General features: G+C 48.7%; 1 protein-coding gene across 3 annotated transcripts in view; it reads right to left on the reverse strand.

Moving 5' to 3' along the window:
- Nucleotides 1–387: 387 nt before the first annotated feature.
- MCM3AP (minichromosome maintenance complex component 3 associated protein) overlaps nt 388–21,667 on the reverse strand; it is a 42,105-nt gene continuing 20,825 nt past the window's right edge. For 2 of the 3 annotated variants that reach the window (XM_082460010.1, XM_082460009.1), the window contains exons 16-29: nt 21,412–21,525; nt 19,973–20,125; nt 18,224–18,421; nt 16,367–16,435; nt 16,148–16,282; nt 14,698–14,839; nt 9,883–10,141; nt 9,562–9,659; nt 8,343–8,733; nt 6,991–7,248; nt 6,384–6,513; nt 4,388–4,594; nt 1,950–2,100; nt 388–669 (exon numbers count right to left, since the gene is read on the reverse strand). In XM_082460010.1, coding sequence (XP_082316136.1) covers nt 511–669; nt 1,950–2,100; nt 4,388–4,594; nt 6,384–6,513; nt 6,991–7,248; nt 8,343–8,733; nt 9,562–9,659; nt 9,883–10,141; nt 14,698–14,839; nt 16,148–16,282; nt 16,367–16,435; nt 18,224–18,421; nt 19,973–20,125; nt 21,412–21,525 — 2,464 coding nt within the window. In that variant the 3' untranslated portion in view covers nt 388–510. The remainder of the gene's footprint in view (nt 670–1,949; nt 2,101–4,387; nt 4,595–6,383; nt 6,514–6,990; nt 7,249–8,342; nt 8,734–9,561; nt 9,660–9,882; nt 10,142–14,697; nt 14,840–16,147; nt 16,283–16,366; nt 16,436–18,223; nt 18,422–19,972; nt 20,126–21,411; nt 21,526–21,667) is intronic. The other variant, XM_082460011.1, reaches the window with a different exon arrangement.

Genomic DNA, 21,667 nt, shown 5'->3' on the forward strand with positions numbered 1-21,667 from the left:
TATACCCCTGCACTCCTCTCCAAGAATTCTGCTCTGTCCTCCGCCCAATCCCCTTGTCTCCCCCTGCTTCCAATCCTGGCACATGCCCCGTGCCTCAGAGAGCTATGTACATGTACAGTTGGCTCAGTACATCTGTTGGCTCTCTGAGGTGTGAGCTAGGCAGGCCTGGTGGGCAGGGTCCCTGCACCTTATTCATCCCTGCACTACTGATTCTGGCACATCAGGGACTGCCACTGCTGCTAAGACAATGAATGACCACCATTACACACTGAAATGTAAGAGCACGTGTTGGTGGACAACAGAAGAGATCATGAAAACAGGTAAGAGTATCAAAGACATTACACAGGAGAAAACAGCCTTTCATTCTGAAAACTGAGGAAGACCTCATTCGATATTCCAGTGGTTTATTTGCATGATTAATAATCACATTCCAACATGCATCAAGCATCTGAGAGTAACATTATTTTGAGTAAAAGAAAATCTTCTAGACCCTCTCTCAGGTCCAGCAGCTCAAATGTCCACCATGTCCAGTAGTGCAGAGAGATGGAGCTCAGAGGCAACGTCCTCCTCCCTTGAACTCCAGATCAGCCTTTCTAGGTGCTTCAGCCGTTCGGTCAGCGATGTGCCTGTTGCCTCTGACATCTGCAGTTGCTCCCCTGTTCTGTCATTCTATTTGAACAAAAAAAGAAACTAAAAATAGTTTGGGGATATCCACAAGCCAAGATATATTTTCTTTAAAGGCACTAGATCTGACTCATGTTAGAAACCTCTTCTGGGGCCTGCTAGGCTCAACAAACCCGTCTCTTGGCATCTATCACACATCCTTCCAGCCCCTTCCAACACATACCCATACAGCTGGCATCATCTGCCATGGAATGTTTCCTCTTCTGATTCTTTATTTATATTTTTAAATTTTATTTTCTGGCCGTGCCGCATGGCATGTGGGATCTTAGTTCCCCTACCAGGGATCAAACCCACACCCCCTGCATTGGAAGCACAGAGTCTTAACCATTGGACTACCAGGGAAGTCCCTCCACTTCTGATTCTACCATGAACAACTTCTAGTCGTTTTTATAAGATATTGTTATCAAGAGCTACGAACTATTCCATCATATGTATTGTAATCGCTGAACCAGACTCTCATCTTTGGATGTTTAGTTTCCACTTTTATGTACTATAATTAATGCTACAGTGAACAAAAATACATTAACTTTTGTCATCAGTAATTTCTTTAAGGCAGAATTGTTAAGTCAAAGAGTACAAATATTTTTAAGGTATCTGCCAAACTAATAATTGGAAATAGTATGTCATCTTAATTTCTTTTTCTCCGCAACTGAAGGGCTTCCTAAAAGCCAATCCAGCAGCATACACTTTGCCTGTCCAGCATTATACATATAAACTCTGCTTTTGTTTCTTTTATCACTGAAGGAAGAATGGTGAGGTAGAAAGACCTTGAGCTTCGGAGCCAGTTGGGTCTGGCTTTAAAAAGCAGCATTGCCACTGACCAGCTGAACACTCTTGGGTGAGGCCCTTGACTTCTGTGAGCATACCCTCCTCATTCATTAATTTTCCTTAGGGAAAATTAATACCAGAAGGGAGGTCCGGGTGATGCCAAAGCTTGGACAGTATGTGCTCCATAAACCGAACCACTGTTGTCACCTTTGTTTTTCTCCTCAAAACTTTACTGCATGTCAGCATAACATGGTTATGGGTTTTGTTCAGTTCTTAAGCATGTTTCAATTCCATTCTTCATTCATTTCATAAGCAGAAACTGAGAATTAGTTGGGCCACTGTAATACTGACAGATTAAGTTTAAGAAAATATCTAATTTAAGCTAATAATTTATTGGTCATCATGACATCATAATATGACTCGAGACATTACTTTTTTCCCAGTCATTCTCTCAGTTGTTAAGTCTAATATAAATGCCAAATGTACTCTCTTCTCACCTGAAGGCTAGTAGTTGTAGATGTTTTCATCACAGGTTCGATAGTCTGAGGCAGAGACACCAGAGTATGAGGAAGGTAGAGTGGAAGGGAAGTTGAATCTGTAAATGCTCCCGAGTCCTCTGACAACCACTGCTGAAATTGATCTGCAAACCTGAAACATTTGAGCATTAGGAAGCAAAAATTTAACTATCACTCACTTTTCTCCTATATATGCTTTAAATTTTTTAAAGCTTCGCTTTTTACTAAGGGTGGAACTAAGTTATGACATCAACTAAGAAGCAGAAAAGCACCGTTTGAAAAAATTTAGTATCTTCTCTTTAACTTATAAACCTGATTTATATTTAAAGAAAAAGGTGGCATTTATCCAAAACAACTGGTTTTTAACAGTACTTGTACTTCTCTCATTTGGTTTATCTTCTCTGGCTTATTTTGCTATTATGTGTCTATAATTAATTTGTATCTCTTTGGATTAACCAAAATGTACAGATTGCTGCTTTAGTTTAAAATTAACCCAAAATAACATCGCACTGCCACCTAACATACTCCAGAGCTGTCCACTCCATATACTTGTTTTCTGAAGAAAAATAATCTGATCCAAACTGCTTAAATGATACAGACCTAGGAAAATCTACTTTCAGAAATCATGACACATTCATTCACTCTCCCAACACATCTTTATCAAGGCTCCACCAAATGCTAGGCATCATTCTGGGTACCAGGGACACAGCACTGAGACAGAACAGACAAGGCCCAGCTGGAGGCAGCTGACACTCTAGTGAGGGAAGACAAAGGAGACGTCTGAAGACAAGAAAGACAAGGCAGAGACATGGAGACAGGGAGGACTGGTGAGATGGGTAAGGAGGTCCTCACTGAGCAGATGTGAGCAGAGGCCAGAAGTGAGCACAAGGTGGGCCACGGGGATATTAGGGGGTGGCTGGGAGTCCCAGGCAAAAGGAACGGCTAACACCAAGGCCTGCCTGTGCACTGCCTAGTATGATGCAGCAAGGAGCAGAGGTCAGAAAGGAAATGGGAGGTGGATCGCACAGGGCCTTGCCCCCTTGTGAGGGTTCTGCCTTTGATTTGGTGAGAGGAAGCCACTGGAAGGTTGTGAGCACAGGAGAAACATGACCTCTGCCTCACACTTGAAAGGCTCACACCAGGTCTGCTGAGACTGACTACAGACTACTGCAAAAATGGTCCAATTCTGAACATATTTTGAACAGAGCCAATGGGATTTGTGGGTGGACTGGATGTAGAGGGGTGACTCCCGGGCGTCTGGCCTGGGGAGCTGGAAGGGTGGAGCCGCCACCAACTGAGACGACCACGGCAGGAGGGGCCGGTTGGGAGAAATCGGCAACTGGATTTGGGATATGTTAGCTTTGAGATGGCTATCAGGCATCCAATAGATGTCTAATGAAGAATTCAAGGAAGAACTACAGTATTCAAATCTGGAGTTCAAGTCTCAAGGTTTGAGATATAATTTGGAGTTGTCAGAATATTGACGCTTCTTAAAAAATCCATTAACCTGGATGAAATCCCTGGGGAGTAGGTGCAGCTAACACAGAGAGAAGGTCTGCAGAGTGAGCCTGGGCAGGTCGGCAGGAGGCGGGAAGGAACACTTGGGGCTGCTGGGGCCTGGGGTTCATGGTCAGTTCAGCCGTGTGCAGGCTGCAGTACCCTGACCACAGCAGACACCCTGGGGCAGGGACGGGCTGCAGAAGGCTGGGAAAGAGGACTGGAGAAGTGAGAATCACACTGTTTTTGAGGAGTTCACTGTTAAGGGAGCAGAAACGTGGGGGTGGTGACTAGAGAGGGAAATGGGGCCAAGACAGGGAGAAGTGGCAGCCTGTTTTCACGTTTGTATGCTGATGGGCGAGTGAAGGACTCTCACTGGACTAGTGTCCTTGAGTGGGTGGGAGACGAGAGTCCAGCCAAAGGGAGGGGCTGACCTTGCCTACAGGCTGGACACGGAGGCTGCTGGAGAGGACGGGGCAGGGGGAGGCATGAGGATGACAGGGGAAACTCCCTTCTTGCCGTCTCTTCTTCCTCAGTAAAACCATAAACACGGGTGGTGGGAGAGGCAGAGGAAGCCCTGCTCCAGCTCCTGCACACCCGCAGTGTGGGAATGCACCAACGCCCAGGCTGGCCAGACGGGCAGAGCGCATGCCAGCCACGTGCCACAGAGGCTTAGTTAGCCAGCTGCACTCACTCCCCACTAGGAGACTCAGGACTTTCAGTGATAAACAATCAACGAAACCGATTTCAAATAATGAAACAATCGAAGGCACACTATCGAGGGCACTGCCTCTGTCCTCAAAGAGCTTACCCTTCACACGTCTGACCTGCCTTCTTTTTTAAACAGTCTTGTCCCTGGGATCCTTGCTAACCCAGCATGAAGCGGCCTAAAGGACAAAACGAACCCCAAAAACGGGCTTCACCTCTTGCTCTCCTCTTTCTCCAGCAGCAGGCTGCTGGACAGACACTGGGCCAGGAGCTCCTGGGCAGAGGCTCCGTGCATCAGGTCCTCGGTGCTGGGAATCCGCCCCTCTCGGCCACGCTCCACACCTTTCTTCCCTTTGCGGTGCCCGTGAAGTAACCGAGTGGGAAGCTTGTTTGCAGAAGGATGAAAAGACCTTATCCCCAAACTGTAAGTAAACGTTTTGAAATGCTTACGGTCAGGAAAGAGAGGGAGAAAGGGTTCCTCTGGCATCAGGTAGAGTGGGGTGCTTTGGGGTCAGGCACGGGTGCAGAGGGAGGGCAGCCTCTGCCTTGCAGCAGCTTCCCCTCTCCTGGGCAGCAGGGCTCCCAAAGCTTCTCTACTCTTTGAGTTTTGCTTCCCATTCCAGGGTCATCAGCAGTCTCTGTTTTTCCCTAATACTGGAAAGGTTCTTATTTTTCACGTAGCTCCTAAATCCATCTGGATTTTTTTTTTTTTTTTTTTTTTTTTTTTTTGCTGTGATGCGAGGCCTGCGGGATCCTAGTTTTCTGACCAGGGATTGAACCCGGGTCCTGGGCAGTGAAAGCGCCAAGTCCTAACCACTGGTCCGCCAGGAAATTCCCCTGGAAGTAATGTTTACAGCAGCAGGAGACGAGGGTCTAATGCTTTTTCTAAACAGAGGCCAAAGTCTGTCCTCTCTGCATTAATTTCCCTCATTTGGCGTGGTACTTTTATCACATATGGTTCCGTTCTTGCACTTTCTATTCTGATCCATTTGTCTACTGTAACTTTATTATATGTTTTGAGATCAGGCTGAGCAGACCTTCCTTGTTATTCTTATTCAAAATTTTCTCAGCAATTGCTACACATTTTCTCATCCTGATGAATTCTAGAATTAACTTGTCAAGACCAGGTGGAAACATCCTTTTGGGCTTTTGATTAGAAATGCCCTGACTTCATAGTTTGAGAACTGACATCTTTATAGCATTGCGTCCTCCAGTCAGCAAAGCCTAGCCTGCCCCTCATTTATTCAAGGTTTTCTTTGCACCTTCAGGGCCCTGAGAATCCCCTTCACAGGGGTTTAGCACCTCTCCTGGTCAGTTTGTGTCCATATGTTCTAGATTTGTTGCTGCTGTGAATGAGAATTTCTGTACGTTGTAGGTTGATCTGTCTGATCACCTTGCTGAATGCTGAACAGTTCTAAGGGTGTGACTGTCGATGATCCTGAACTGACAATTTTACTGTCTGGAAATAATAGGTCTTCCTCTCTTGATATTTATGCCCTAAACTGGGCAGGGTCTCCAGGACAACAGTGAACAGCAGTGATGTCAGGGCAGCTCAAGTCTGGTTCTAACTTCAGTGTTTCTGATGTTTTACCAAGAAGCATGGGGGGTTTTTTAGTAGTTTTATGGTAGACAGCCCTATCAAGCTAAAGAACTTTTTTACCCAAGGTTCATAAGAAATTTTATCAGGAATGGGTATAAATTTTTTTTTTGGAGAGAGGGAGAAGGAATGGGTATAAATTTTAAGGAAAACTTTTCAACACCTAGTGAAATGATCGCTTATTTTTCTGTTATGGCAGCCAATTACATGAATAGATTTCTACTGTTGATATTGTATAGCATGGTATAAAGCGAGCTTGTGAGTTTTTTATGTACTGCAAAACTGCATGTGCCAACATTTTACTTAGTATTTTTGAACCAGGTTTGTAAGTGAGATCAGACAACAGCTTTCTTTTGTCTGCACTCTCCTGGTTATGTTACGACTTCAGGGTCAGGTTTGTCCAATAAATGCAATGAGATTCTTGTTTCCCTCTACTCCACAACAGCTTCTACTACATGGGAATGATCTGCTCCTCGAGTATCTGTCTGAATCTCCCCACAATGGGCTGGATTTCACGTATAGGATGTGAATTTCTGCTGTATACTCTGTTAGAGAATACAGCTCACTCTCTTGGCTGAGGGATGACAGAAACACACACTGAACACAGATCTCACCGGCTCTGTCTGAACTGTAGCTCCTTCTGCGTCTGCATTCTGGCTTGTTCCCACGACAAAGGAACGTCGTATTTTTTCAAATGATTTTTAAAAAAATACACATATATCTGACCATCTTTAGTCAGTGCCTCTGAGAAAACGATACAAAAATAAGAAGAGATAAGAGTATCAAAAGAGCAACAGGTGACCACTTGACGTCTGCTTAAATTCACTGACTTAAGGACTAGCCCTTCCAATTAAGGTCGCACAATTATGTGACTCCCATGCTTGAGCTAAATATGCTCCAAGTGTCCATGGGTCATTCAAGGTCCAGAGAGGCTCACGTCCAGACCTGCATGGCCAGTGTGACTACTCAGAGAAGTCTCTCTAAAGCCAGCCTTGGGGGCCCATTTCAGGGAGATGAGTGCAGGCTCTCCTGGAACCTCCTCAGCTCTTCCCAATGTTTATAAGTCACCTGGAGGTCACTGGCTTGGAGAGGTAGCCCTAAGGAAAGGAAGGGTGGGGACCCGCAGGAAGGAAACAACCGTCAAGTAAACATCTTCCTTTGCTGAAACTGGACCAGGAAAGTCTCCTGAGGAGCCGGCCCACGGCACCAAGCACCAACTACCTGATGTGACGGGAAGCCTGGGGGGTGTCCAGTCCCTCAGCCTGTGGTTGATGCACAAGGCGATGATGTCATCCCACGGGATCTCGGCAACTGAGGGCCGTGCCCCCTGGCCTGGGGAGGGGCTCTTGCTCTTCCACCTGCGGTACGTGCTGTGGAGCAGGCTCTCCACCTGGGACTGCAGGACAGGCTGCGTCTGGAGAGAGCTGGGGATCTGGGAGGTGTACTGGACAACCATGGAGCACACGGGGAGCCAGGGAGCTGGAGAGAAAGCACCGCATGAGTCACAGGGCTTGGTGCAAATCTACATGCAACGTTCTTCACTCTGTATTTTCCTAGGAAAAGGCAACTATGTAGCTGAGAAGTCTGCCTTCAACTCTGAATACAACAGAACCACCCCTGTTAAAGAAAGAACATCTCCCTCCCCATGTCCAGGTAAGGGATGCAGCCACCCAGGTCAGAATTCACAACAAAGGGTCCATCCTAGAGGCTTTGACTGCACAGGCCTGCAGATGCATGCAGAAATCCGTATTTGACCAAGCACTCAGGGAGGTCTGGTCCCAGAGGCATGGGCTTCACTTGGGGAGCCCCGACCTAGCTCACGGCAGAGGATTTGTGCAGTGCGGTTTGTTTCCCTTTGGGTTCCTTCAGTAGCAAATGCCTGTTAGGCCTACTGGAGACTGCACCTCAAGATTCAGAATGATGCCTGAGGCCTCCGTTCCACATGGGCTAAAGGAGATGGCCCCGCGAAGGCCACGTGCTGCGTCACGTGAGCACACACAGCCTCGTTCCCTGCTAACAGCATCGGCAAGGGAAGGGGCAGCCTCCTCACAGCACAGGGACCCATAAAGGCTGCGTGAGAACAGCCCGAAAGCCTCACTCGGGCACAGCCGGAACCACAGAACGAACTTCTTTGACAAAGAAGGAACACTGGTGTTAACGCAGCACTGAGTGCCGTGGCCCCAGCAGAGCCAGCAGCGTGGGGACGGGACCGCACAGCCCCCATGCCTCTTGCTCCCAGATGCCGTGGCACAGGCAGGACGGGACCTGCTGTTGACTGAGGATCCCAGGCCTGGGGCGCGGCACTCCTCCTGACACCTTCCTCCCGGGACGGAACAGGTGCCCCCAGGCCGCTCAGATGGTGGTGAAGGGCCAACAGGGCTCACTCCACAGAACCCCAGCTCGTCCTGACTCCCGCATCCAAAGGCAGTGTGGGGCCGGGGTGCCCAGTGGAGAAGGACCACCTCACGCCGGCGCCCAACACCTGCCAGGGCGTCTCTACAGCAAGAAGGAGACGGGGAACTCGGCCGCACCACACTGCTTCCCAGCCAGTACCCCTCAGCACGAGCACGCACCTCCCGGAGGCGGAAGGTCAATCTGTGGGAGCTGGAAGCCAAGGATAGCCTGCCTCAGCCAAGCCAGGTGCTCCGGGGTGTTCCAGTGAAGGTGAGGAAGCAGCCGGCTGCCCCCTGCCTCGGTGAACTCAGTGACAGGCCAGGACAGGTCACAGAGCTGCGCGGAGGACACTACAGAGGCCAGGAAGCTCAGCACGCTGTTGAACAGCTCGATGACGGCGCTTGGCTCCTGCGGGGCCAGGCCGCCTAGCCTCCGCTCTCTTCTGTCGTGGAAAAACCGGCCGCTAAACTCCCGGCTAACGCCATCTTCCACGTACTGAATGAGGGTCTGGCAACAAAGGTCAAGGGCACTGGGGCAGTGGGAGACCAGCCACTGCACAGCCTGCGAAACCTGAGAAGCAAAGACAGTGGGGAGAGATCTGGTTCAACAATTCACGCTGTTTTTCAGGAAGAGACTGCTGAAGGCGCCCCTCCCACGGCTGCCACAGCAGGTGCCACGGGAGCAGCAGCCTCTCAACCGCACCAGGAGGGGGAGCAGACGCTGCCATTGCAGTTGAGTTTGGTCTCCCAGGGCCCTGGAGACCCACACAGCAGGGACCCCGAGAAGGGCTCCCGTGGCCCTCGCCCCCGAGGGGCGTGGCCTGAAGGATCGCCCCGGAAGGGCTGGAGGCCCAAGGGGAGCCAGCCCTGCACGTCCTCTTCACCTCACAACGGAAAAGGAAGCCGCGTCTTCCCGTTCTTAGAGGGACTAACAGCTTCACTGCATGCCTGGATGCTTTCACAGCCTGTAGTTACCGTTCTTCCTGTAGTTACTTTTATTTTAACTCCTGGCACTTCTTTCCCTAAATGTAATTGTCAGCACAGACTTCCTTTTTTAAGGAAACTTCTGAAAACATTATTTCTTCATATTCCAAGGACAACCACTTACAAAAATAATTATACATCTGACCCTCATATACAAGACATGAATTGTCATATTTTAAATCCATAACAACAAAAGCTCTAAAAAAAATTTACACAAACAATTTAATTTATTGCCGATAGCAGGACTGTGGGCAAATTTTATCTTTTATTTTGATTTCTGCTTATATTTTTAGAAAGTTTCCTGTCAAAACATAAAATTAAAAATGCAAGCAGTAATATACACTAAATTCAAGATAGAGTGAAAGGGAAAAAACTGAAATATCTTGTTGGACCTTTAAAAATGATGAAACCTTACCTTAGTCGTGCCTTGTAAATCACTAATGGAATCAGGGATCTCAATAACGGTATAATCTGAAATCAGCTTAGCTGAAACCAAATCCTGTAGCATCAGACCTTTAAGACAAACAGACGCAGGTCACCTGTCTCCTGGTAGAGGTCTGCAGGCGAGCAAAGGCATCTCACTGCTCTGACCCCGCCCAGCCCTGCCCCGCCCCCAGTCACTGCAGCAGCTGCTGTCACATGACTCCAGACACCACACTGCCAGCACTTTCTCATACCCCCGGCTCTACCCACTTATTAAACATGCCAGCTCATAAATGGAACTGCCTTCACACACCAGCTTCCACTTCCTTCTCCATGGCGTCCCCTCCCGGGCTGGACACAAGAACCACCAGCGGAAGCGCAGGCTGGAAGGGCTTGGCCTGCAGGAGCTGCTTGATCTGCAGCAACGCCGACAGCCAGTACACGTCCTCCTCCGCCAAGTCCTCGCTCTTCACTTTGGGAGGAAGCAGCAGCATGAGCCCACTGGCTCCCAGGAGCTCCTTCTGTGTCTCCACAGCATCGAGGGCACAGTCGCTAAGAGCACCGCGGGCCACCTGGAACAGCACCCAGACCATCAGGATGGACGCACCAGGGGACAGATCAACAGTGAGCTTCGGTCCCAGAGTGAGCAGCGCCAAATGCTCACCGCACGCCAGGTCAGCCTCCCTCCGTGAGGCCGAGAATTAGTATGAAAATTAGTCATAGGTAACTCAGCCTCTGGCTAGACTTGTGTTGGAGCAATTTAATCTTAACAATTACCTCAAACAGGCTTGTAAAAAACGAGTAAGCCGGGACTTCCCTGGTGGCTTCCCTGGTGGTTAAGAATCCGCCTGCCGATGCAGGGGACACGGGTTGGATCGCTGGTCCAGGAAGATCCCACATGCCGTGGAGCAACTAAGCCCGTGCACCACAACTACTGAGCCTGCGCTCTAGAGCCCATGAGCCACAACTACTGAGCCCACATACCATAACTACTGAAGCCCACACACCTAGAGCCTGTGCTCCGCAACAAGAGAAGCCACCACAATGAGAAGCCTGCACACTGCAATGAAGAGTAGCCCCCGCTCACTGCAAATAGAGAAAGCCTGTGTGCAGCAACAAAGACCCAACGCAGCCAAAAATTTTTTTAAATTAAAAAAAAAAAAAAGAAAGAAAGAAACCCAAAGGAAACAGATACCGCGTGGCACCTAAGAAAACTAATGCAAAAATCCTAATTTCCTCTGAGGATGCCTCCCTCTGGAAACAGTCATAAGATGATATGAAAAAGTCAAATAAGGACAAGAAAAAGGAAATCAATAATATATATATTATTAAAAACTCAATAGAACATTTGGAATACAAAGTCAAGGAAATCTCCCAGAAAACAGTATTAAAAAACAAGAGAGAAAATGGGATAGAAAGGATTAAGAGGCTCAGAGGCTCAACTGATGAGGTCAAACATCAGTCTAATACGAATTCAAGAGAGAAGAGAATAAATGAGAAGGAAAGCAGATGTTATCAAGATGGAAAAACGTCAGTCTCAAGCCCACAAGGACCCACCAAGCCCAAATGATGAGGGAAGGAAGTCAGCACCAGAGCCCCAGGGACAGAGTGCAGGCTTCCAAAGAGAAACAAAGTGGGCCACAGAGAAAGGAACAGAACAGTTTCAGACATCTCAACAGCAATGCTGGACGGCAGGTGACAGTGGAGCAAACTAGAAGGAAAATAACTTTCAACCCATAATTCTATAAACCTAGCTAAACTAAGAAGCAAATGTGAGGGTAAATACATTTTCAGACAGGCAAGAACGCCAAAAATTCTCCTCCCACGCAGTCTTCCTTTGGAAGACAGTGGAAAATGTGCTCCATCAAACAAGAGACTAAACCAAGAAAACATCTTGCTGCTGCTGTGGCTGCCGCCGCCAATGGCAGCACCGAGCAAGTGCCTGATGTGTCGGACTGTGCGCCCTGTATGTATAACTCACTTCGTCCTCAAGGGTCCCTGTGCACAGTGGCACCACGGAGCAGCTGTGTGGCCCCAGGCTATTTGTTTTAGCTCCTCCCTCCCTGGCAAAACCGAATCATGAGTAAGAGCACTGACCCACAGGCGGCGCCCGGCCACGAGGACCCTGCCCAAGGCCAGGGTTAGGGGTGGAAGAGCAGGACTGAGCTCTTGGTCTGGAGGCCCCAGCGGCAGCCACACCCTGGGACACGTTATCAGCCTCAAGGGGAGCAGGAGGATGGCGCCTTCTCAGAGGGAGGGATAAGGTGAAGTGACAGGACATTTAGAAAACTCTACTAAGACATGTACAGCCCATGTGCCGGCACGTTTGGGTAATTATTAATGAAAGATGAAGGTAAAACTACTTAAGTAAGATAATGAGACAACTACTACTTGCAAAAAAATAAACAAATGTAGTCACAGAACACTTGCCGGTTCTGGGGCAAACAGCCGTCACACAGCGCGCGTGCACACACACGCAACACGCGAACCCACATGACCCCACTTGCTGAGATAATATAAAGTAATGATGTAGCCACCTGGAAGATGGGGAGACTGCGAGGAACTGGGGTATGAAGAGTTCACGCCTCCCATAGTGGGGTGTGCAGCCCCAGGACGGCCCCCACGATGCCACCTCCTCGTGCTGATGTCCATGCACCGTCACCTGCCCTGAGTGTGAGCTGGGCCTAGTGACACGCTTCTAACAGTATCAGACAAACATAATGGGATGCCACCTCTAAGATTAGGCTACAAAGAGATTATGCCAGCTTGCTCAGCTGACGGGAGCCAGCTGATGCCCTGTTGTGAGCTGCCTCACAGAAGCCCACGTGGCGTGGCCTGCAGGGAAGTGAATCCTGCCAACAACCACGAGAGTGAGCTTTCCGAGGAGACCAGAGCCCTGGCCTACATCTTGACTTACACCTGGTGAGGAATCCCGAGCCAGAGGTCCCATTTAAGCCACACCTGGACTTCTGCCCCACAGAAATTGTGAGTAACGAACGTTTGTTATTTAAAGCTGCCACATTTGGATGTTTTTTGTTTTTTGGGTTTTTTTGGCCGTGCCGCACAGCATGCGGGGTGTTAGTTCCCCAACCAGGGATCGAACCCAGGCACTCTGCAGTGGAAACGCGGAATCCTAACCACCGGACCGCCAGGGAATTCCCAAAGCTGCCACATTTGGAGGTAACCTGTTATGTAGCAATAGATAACTAATACACATATTTTAATGCAAAGTCGGCAGAGAACATCTAAAGTGGATAAATAAGAGAAATGGCAGAGTAAGGACATGATATGGAAACAGGACAGAAGTCAAGCCTTGGGGAAAGGAGCTAGAAGAAGGGGCAGGGGCTGCAATTTCTCGTCATAAGTCATGTGGTGCTATCTGAGTTTTTAACTACGTGCAAGTATTATTTTGACTTAAAATTTTAAGAATAAAGGCAAGAACAAACTAATTGTCCAGTAGGTGAAGTCTGACTCTGTCATCATAGGAAAAAGGGAAGTACATGCCCCAAGATGTTTCTGTTACCTCTGAATGGTGAGAGCTTAGATGGCTCTTATAATCTTTATACTTCCTCTGTATTTCCTTATATTTTTAAAGTTTCATATATGTATTACTTTCACATTTAAGAAATACAGTAAATAGTATTTAAATGGAAAGAAACAAACAAAAATCCTATAGTCAAACTACAATTTGAAGCAGTTCCAAGGACAGAAGGAACATGCAGTGGAGTGTCACATGCAGATGTCCGGGTGTGCCATGAAGGTGACTGTCAGGAAGAGCAGAGGTCTGGAGTGGAGACCTTCAGGTCAGGACGCGGTGGGGAGGGCCGCTTCCACTGGGCCCTGCTCTGAGCACGCCACCGGTCGTGATCACCACACTATGGAAGGCACCAGGCCCAGGCCGGACAGCTGGCCACAGCAGCAGCTACCAACACCAGGTCTGCTCAACGCTGAAGCCCACACTTCCTGCACTGCACTGCTATTTTCTAAGTAAATAAAATACACATCTGGTTTTATTTCTGAACACACAGAGTAAAACCTCAAATTCACTTATGCAAGTCTGAATCTAATGAGGAAACAGGTTCTCATTAAACAAGAATCTCTCAGGGAACCAATTAAGCTCAGTATTGTACAAACACCTATAAAGAACAAAAATTAGGGACTTCTCTGGTGGCGCAGTGGTTAAGAATCTGCCTGCCAATGCAGGGGACATGGGTTCGATCCCTGGTCTGGGAAGATCCCACATGCTGTGGAGCAACTAAGCCCGTGCGCCACAACTACTGAGCCCGTGTGCCACAACTACTGAAGTCTGCACACCTCGAGCCCGTGCTCCGTAACAAGAGAAGCCACTGCAATGAGAAGCCCGTGCACTGCAACGAAGAGTAGACCCCGCTCGCCACAACTAGAGAAAGCCCACGTGCAGCAACGAAGACCCAACGCAGCCGAGAGAGAGAGAGAAAGAGAGAGAGAGAGAGAGAGAGAGGGAGAGGGAGAGGGAGAGAAAGAGAGAGGAAGGAAGTAAGGCAGAAAGGGAAAGGAAACGAAAGGAAAGAAAATTAGAACTTATAATCAAAAACCGAGGACAACTTTAATGTAAAACAAAAACAAGTAACCTGAAATGCCCAATACTGAACCTATGTGAAAACTGCATAGGATTAAAAAGCATTAGTCTTTTGGTAAGACCTGATATATCAGGAAGCTATTTTAACAAAGATTTCAGCAGCTGACAGACCATATGAGATGCAACAGCCACTGCATTTTTTTGTAATGCTCTGTCTCATCCCTCTTGGGTTACCAGAGGTCCGTGGAATTCAGGGCTTCTGAATTATAGGTGAACATATGTACTTTTCAGGATTGTTCTGGGTTTTCACCAAGTTCTCAAAGAGAGGTCTGTGACCCAGGACAGTTAAGATTCACTGCACTCCTGAGAATCTAGCCTGGTCTCTCATACCAAGGGGGTGTGCATGGGATGTCGTCAAGACGCAAGGAGGAACAGATACGACACTTGCTTCTGAGCCTCCCACATTGTTTCAGGGCCACTTCAGGGAAGTTACATGATTCCAGTCATGCCTGGGAGTGAGTGCGAATGAGAAAACTACAGAAGTAAATACACTAAGTGACGGTCACTCACCTTGATGCACACACTGACAGAAACTGTCTCATTCCCCTTGCTGCTGAGAGTGAGTGTCTGAATGCCACCAACATCACGGCATGTGTCATCCACTGAGCCATCATCTCCTATGAACTTGACCTTTAACCAATTTGCTAGAATTCTGTGAATAAAAGAAAGTAACACTTGAAGGAGAGTCTAATCCTAAATTCGAACTACAAAGAGAAATATTACACAGATGTAAATCCACAAACACCAAATCTCACTATAAAGTTGATCTGAACTAATAAACAGGCTGTGATTTTTTAAATGGAGTTAGGAACTCTACTGGGTTATATATTTGAGAAGCCACTCATTCTAATGTGATTTATGATTTTGAAGCACTAAGAAAAGATTTTGAGCAACAGAAAAGGTCCTTAGAGTTTACCATACAACCCAGCAATTCCACTCCTAGGTATGTAACTAAAATAACCGCAAACATATGTCCACACAAACACTTACATGTCAATGTTCACAGAAGCGTTATTCATAATAATCAAAAAGTGGAAACACCACAAATGCCCATCAACTGATGAACAGAGAAATAAAATGTGATATATTCATGCAATCAAATATCATTCGGCCACAAAATGAAGGACTAATATATGCTACAACATGCATGAACCTAGAAAACATTATGCTAAGTGAAAGATGCCAGTCATAGAAGACTACATGTTTTCGGGTTCTATTTGTATGAAACGTCCAGAATAGGCAAATGAATAGAGACAGAAAACAGATTAGTAGTTGCCAGGGGCTACAGGTAAGGAGGGATGGACTGCTAATGGGCATGGATTTCTTTTTAGGTGAAAAAATGTTCTGCAATTAGATAGTTGTGATGGTTATACAACTCTGTGAATATACTAAAACCAGTGAAATGTACACTTCAAATGGGAGAAATTTATGATATGTGAATTACATCTAAAAAAGAAAAGTAACACATTCTGTAGTTGCTTTAAAAGTATGGTTTCTGGAAGCAACTTGGTTATAAGAAATTATGCTATGTCAACTTTTTCTATTTCTTTTTAAAAACGCCAGAAGTTTTTTACCTAAGGAAAAAATGGAACTATAGCAAACAAACTAAACTGTCTTCCCCAAGAGTCTAAAATGAAGCAGGCTCTAATCAGTATACCTCAGCATAGCTTTAAGTCACAATCAAGTCTGAAATGTTTTTGGACAAAGACTGTTGCCAACTGTACAAAATAAAAATGTGAAAAATCTAAAGCGTCAACTTCAAATAACAAACAAAACAGCCTGCAAAACTAAGCATCAAAATGAAAGCAGGCGTCAGGGTCCCCCGGAGGAGAGGAGCACACTGGGCTGACACCCGGCCACCCCCGTGTGCACCACTCAGCTCCCAGATGCTCTGGAGAAGTCACTCCGCCTCCCGGCCGCTTGCTCAGCACCCAGCCCCACAGGGGGAAACCTCCCTGACCTGCCAGGACTCCCTGGGGACTGCTCTTCTCCATCAGGCAACACCAGCACCAGCTTCCAAAACACGCGCTCCTGCCGCCCCGGGAGGTGCTCAGCCACGAGGGATGGCAGGTCCAGGGGCGCCCATGCCGCGTCACTGGAAGGGACAGAGCACCACAGGTGAGCCACCACGCGAGCCCCCGGCAGGAGCAGCGTACACGGCGGGCGGGGGGTGACCGACCTCAGCAGCTGCTGGTAGAAGTGCTGAACCTTCATCTGGTGCGCCACCTTGTTTCTGAGCCGCCTTAACCTGCGAAGGCAGAACCACACAGAGCCTACGTGAGGCCCACTCAGCACCCACGGAGGAACTTGATAAGCACTGAGTGATGTTCTGAGTGCACAGTAATTGGTTAGTGAGTGTCTCCCAGCGGGGAATACTTAGGAGGCCAAGAAACTTTTTCTGATAGAGAAACAGTTTAGTCAGAGGACTTGTTCATTCCATAAACATCAAGCAATTATCTACTGTGTGCCAGTCATGGCAGATCAGCAGTAAACCGACAAAAATCCTGCCCCGCTAGAACACACGCTCTTGTAGGGAGAGAAGGGCCTCTGTTAGTGGATGGCGTGACAGGCGCGGTGGGCATGCTGTGGCCTTACACAGGGTGGTCAGAGGTGATATGGGAGCAAAGACTGAAGGGAATAGGGGCGCCAGCATGTGAGTTCTGGGGGACAGGCCAGACCAAGTCAGGAGTGGGCCTGGCACGTGCACAGAATGAGCACAGGGAGAGCAGCGGGGGCCAGCCAGAGGGCAGGGTGTGGGCCACTATGAAAGGACTCAGAGAGCAGCCCAGGGACATCAACAGGGACGTGAGGCGACCTGACTCTGATGTGGCGGTGAGGACACCGGGGTGCAGGGGTCAAGGGCGGAAGCCAGCAGACGGACAGGTGGCTACGTGAGAGGGGTTGGCGGTGGAGGTGGTGAGCGTAGAGCCGCGGGATGGTGGGTCTGAGTCCAGGTGAGACCCAGCCCAGGGAGGACAGGCTGGCATCCTGTGAGCCAGAGGAGGCACCGAGTGCAGCAGGCCAGGTGAAGATTAGGTTCCGATGTTGAACTGGGGACACGGGGAAGAGGCCTCGGCTGGAGGTGCACGAAGGGAGCTGTCAGCGTGCAGGACGGAAAAAGATTACCAGGGGAGGAGGCAGAGGGGAAGAAGAGGGGACGGGGCTTGTGCTGGAGGGCAGGGGAGAGGACAGAGAGGGCCGTCCTGGCACAGGTGACACAGCCAGGACTCCAGGAGGCAGCCGGGCCAAGGCTGAAGGCCCCGACACGCACAGCACGTCAGACAGGCCAGCACCGTCCCCACCCTGCTTGCAGATGCAGGCACAGGACCCGGGGACGTGGGCAGCTACACAAAGTTTGTTAGAGGCGTGGAGCTGGTGACAGCCCAGGCGAGGACAAGACGTGCCTCGAGACCCCAGCAGGGTGGGCTGCCACTGCGCCTCTGTGTCGTCTTCCTAGGCCCCCACTGGGAGGTTCCTCTCCAGAGGCGACAGTGGCCTGGTCTGAAGAGAGAGGCCGAGCCCTGCATGGCCAGGATTGGGCAGCTGAAGCCAGGACCTGGGCAGGGAGCCGGGCACATGCGGGGTGGCCAGGAGGAGCGGCAGGGAGGGCCATGCGAGGGGACACAGGGAGGGAGCCCGTAAGAGGAGAGACCTGACGGCGGGAGGGGGAGTCGCTAAAACGCTGCCACCGCAGACCCAGGGTAGCAGAGGGGTCGGGGTGGTGGTGGGGGTGAGGCCAACACGGACCTCTGGCTCCACCACTGAGAATGGACATGATGTGTCCTTAAGCTAGGAAGGCAAGGAGAAAACAGGTAATTCCAGGGAAAATTCGATTAGCAGGACCAGGAGTGTTTTAAGGGGAAAAGGCAAGTGAAATCACAGCAGGTAGAGCAACTCGCACTCCAAAAACGTAATCCTGCATCTGTCTTCACCGCCTCTGACTCCACCCATCTTCCCTGCAAACAGACATGTTAATCCACACTCTCGATAAAGCCAGTTGGGGCAGGAGGCACTTAGGAGGCCCCGGGCCGCTGACCTGGTGCAGGAGATGCCCACTCTCCCTGCGTGGCCCAGATCCAGGAGGCCCCTGGACAGGTTCTCCTTTGCAATGGGGCACTCTGCGCTGGGCGCCAGTGCCCTCAGCCGGTCGTTCACATCCACACAGCAGGGCGCTGCAGGGAAAGCCCGCATCTGGCGCCTCAGTTTCTTCCTGGCTGCGACAGCTTCCCTCCACCTACAGGAGAGACCAAAGTGTCATCACTGGGTGTTTTTGCCATGGGGACGAGGCAAAAACATCTCCAGCATGAACATGGGAAACATTTTCTGCCAGTATGTTTAGGTCTTTTTCAGCAACAGATCTCAAACTGAGAAATGGATCAGAACTGAAACTCAAGGTACAGGGGATGGATGATAGCGAATGAGTGGTGGGCAACGAAACTACTGAACTTAAGAGTGAATGCTGAGGGACTTCCCTGGTGGCGCAGTGGGTAAGACTCTGTGCTCCCAATGCAGGGGGCCGGGTTCGATCCCTGGTCAGGGAACTAGATTCCACATGCATGCTGCAACCAAGAGTTCGCCCATGCCCCAACTAAGGAGCCAGTGAGCTGAAACTAAGGAGCCTGCAAGCCGCAACTAAGGAGCCCGCCATGCCACAACTAAGACCTGGTGCAACCAAATTCATTAATTAATTTAAAAAAAAAAAAAAAAAGAGTGAATCCTGAACAGTCTCTGGAGGCCAACCTGCCAATCTGGATACAAACACAGATGCATATACCCTTTGACCCAGCAGACACCACCGACAGGATTTTCCCTCCAGACATGTGTGCACCTGTGTGAAATGTCTGTACAAGGATGCCACTGCAGCACTCTTTGTCACAGCTAGAGAGAGAAAGCCATGTGAAAGGCTACCAGTGGGACCAGGCAGGTCATCTACCATGTGCTCTGGCAACGCCACCTCAGTGCACTGACGGCAATGGGGAGAGGCCACCGTGCTGCTGCAGTCAGGTCTCCGCCCTAGGTCACAGAGAGTCAAGAAGAGTCTGGCACAGAGTAGGGAATGTGCGCCCGCCTGTGCCAGCCACCACACAAAGGTCAGAGGTCCTCGTGGGACGGAGACTCATTTCTCACTGAGTCCCCTTTTACACGGCTGCAATTGTCAAGTACACTATTACTTTCTTTAAATGTTATTATGAAATGAATTATCATATAACATACGTAACACATGTACACCCATTTTAAAGATTAATGATAAATCAAACACCCACATCCTTCCATGCAGTTGAGAATGGGTGGCCAAGACCAGCACCTGATGCCCACGGGCCCTGCTCAGTCACACACCCTCTCATTCCCAAAGGTAACCACTATGTTGGGTTTATGTTTGTTATTTTCCTTCTTTAGGGTTGTACTACTATACATAAATCCAAAACAATCCATTTGGTTTGAATATGCAGTTTGTATGTTGCACACATTTCCCTAACAACTGCTTTTTTTCACTATAAATTATGTTTCGGAAATTCATCCATGTGGGTGCATACAGCTGTCATTTGGCTTGTTCATGGCCCTCTCCCTGTGTCTAGCACGTTGGGTAAACAGCAGAAGGCTACCTATAAACATCTGTCGAAATATAGAGCGGTCCCCCCACCCCAATCTAATTCTTTACTTAGTTTATACCCTTTAGGAAGGAACATGTTACATGTGCGTATTATCAGCTGCTTCTGAAAGTATAATCTTTGTAAAAGACTCTCCCTGTATGCATTGATTTTATCTGTAAGGACATGGGACTCACCGCTGGAGATACTTGCAGAAGCACTGAAGTTCCTGGAGGGTCTCTTTTGCAGTGTGGAAAATTTCCTCCCCAAGAAACAAGTCCACCAGGTGGGCACAGACGTCCTCACAGCAACGGGCCATGCGGAGCCTCTGCTCTGTCTCCACTGCACTCCTAGGGAAAAGGGCAATCAGCATGAGAGACACTGCACCCAAGGCCCCACCCTGAGGGCCTGCCTTAAAAGCATGAGTCCACGTCCTTAATACTGAAATGTAATGATATCTTTGCTGCAAGAAAAGCTTGAAGATTTTATTTTATATAATGCACAGACATCTGGAAATTTAGAGAAAAAAGAACTAAAGTGGCACAGGGTACAAGATTATAGATCCAACAGGGCCCTTATAGATAGTCAAGAGATAACCCTGTATCTTATAGTGAGAAATTTAATTTTTAAATGACCATTGAGACAACTGAAATATCTTCTCATCAACAATATCTGATGTTTGCAATTAGAAATGTCTCAAGGATATGATAGCTGGCTACAGAGGCTGACAGCCTAAGGTCATGTGACAGTGGCCCTCAGATAAACCAGAATCTGAAAGAGATTTTTTACAACAAAATCCTATCAACCAAGGGATCACAGAGGCCTTTATCAAATATATTTAGCCATTAAGTCAAAGAAGCCCAGACAGGCAAGACCCATTTCCGATAGCCGTGCTCTGTGGCGATGGAGACAGCCCTGGGCCGAGCGGTAGTCCAAGCCTTCTGGAACTGCAGAGAACAGCAGTTTCCCTGCACGTCAATGAGTCCTAGGTTTTACTTCTCTCTTAATACCCCTTCCTGGGATTAAGAACAGACAAACACCCATCATTTGTGAAGTCTCTTGCTTATAGTAAACAGTGAAATAGACTCCCAATTAATAGAAATGGAAAGAAATATTAATTAAACAATATACTCTGCCTCCTGGCTATATTCCCCATCTGCACCAGAGGTTGCAGGCCTATCTCAGGGGAACTTAAATGCAAGGACAGATTTCCCAGCACAACTGAACCTCTTTCTTCCCTGAAGCTTGGCACTGAAATTAATAAAGTTCTTAAGTGAAATAGCTCAAAGGAATCTTTTAACATACAAAACAAAGGAAAGGATCTTCTACTTGAGAAAAACTAACGGTAAGTAACCTGGTGTGGAGAAGACCACCAGCGAATTCTTTTGCTAACAGAAACATCCCCACACCCAGGGCAGGGTCAACAAGGAGGATGAGAGTGAAAGTGAGGGCCTCCCTGGAAGCAACGCACACAAGAACAGGGAGAGCCTGTTAGTGTTTGGCTAACCAGAAGATATGCTCCTTGTCAAAATGAAAGCCAGCTAGCCTGAGCTGGACCAGCCTGGCCATGGTGCCTCTAACCCTCCTCCCGCCCGCCCACCCGCCTCACACTGCAGGACACCAGCGCTTCACTTACTTCAACTCCTGGGAGCAGGTTTCCCTCACACGTTCTGTCACCACGAGCTCTGTCAGCTCTGCAGCTAGGTCCTGGCTCAGCTGAGTTAACACCAGTTCCCTCTCTTGTTTCAACCTAAGGGAAAAGGAAAAAGGGAACAAGAAATAACAGTCGTCACACTCTGTGACCTTGCGAGTGGGGATTTGAGTTGTGCTGCCTGGCCCCTCCGGCAGGCCTGACACCTCTGGTTCCACCAGACAGGCCACACAGCCACGCC

Source organism: Balaenoptera physalus, assembly GCF_965194825.1.
Source record: "Balaenoptera physalus genome assembly, chromosome: 4".
In the NCBI taxonomy this organism is placed as follows: domain Eukaryota; kingdom Metazoa; phylum Chordata; class Mammalia; order Artiodactyla; family Balaenopteridae; genus Balaenoptera; species Balaenoptera physalus.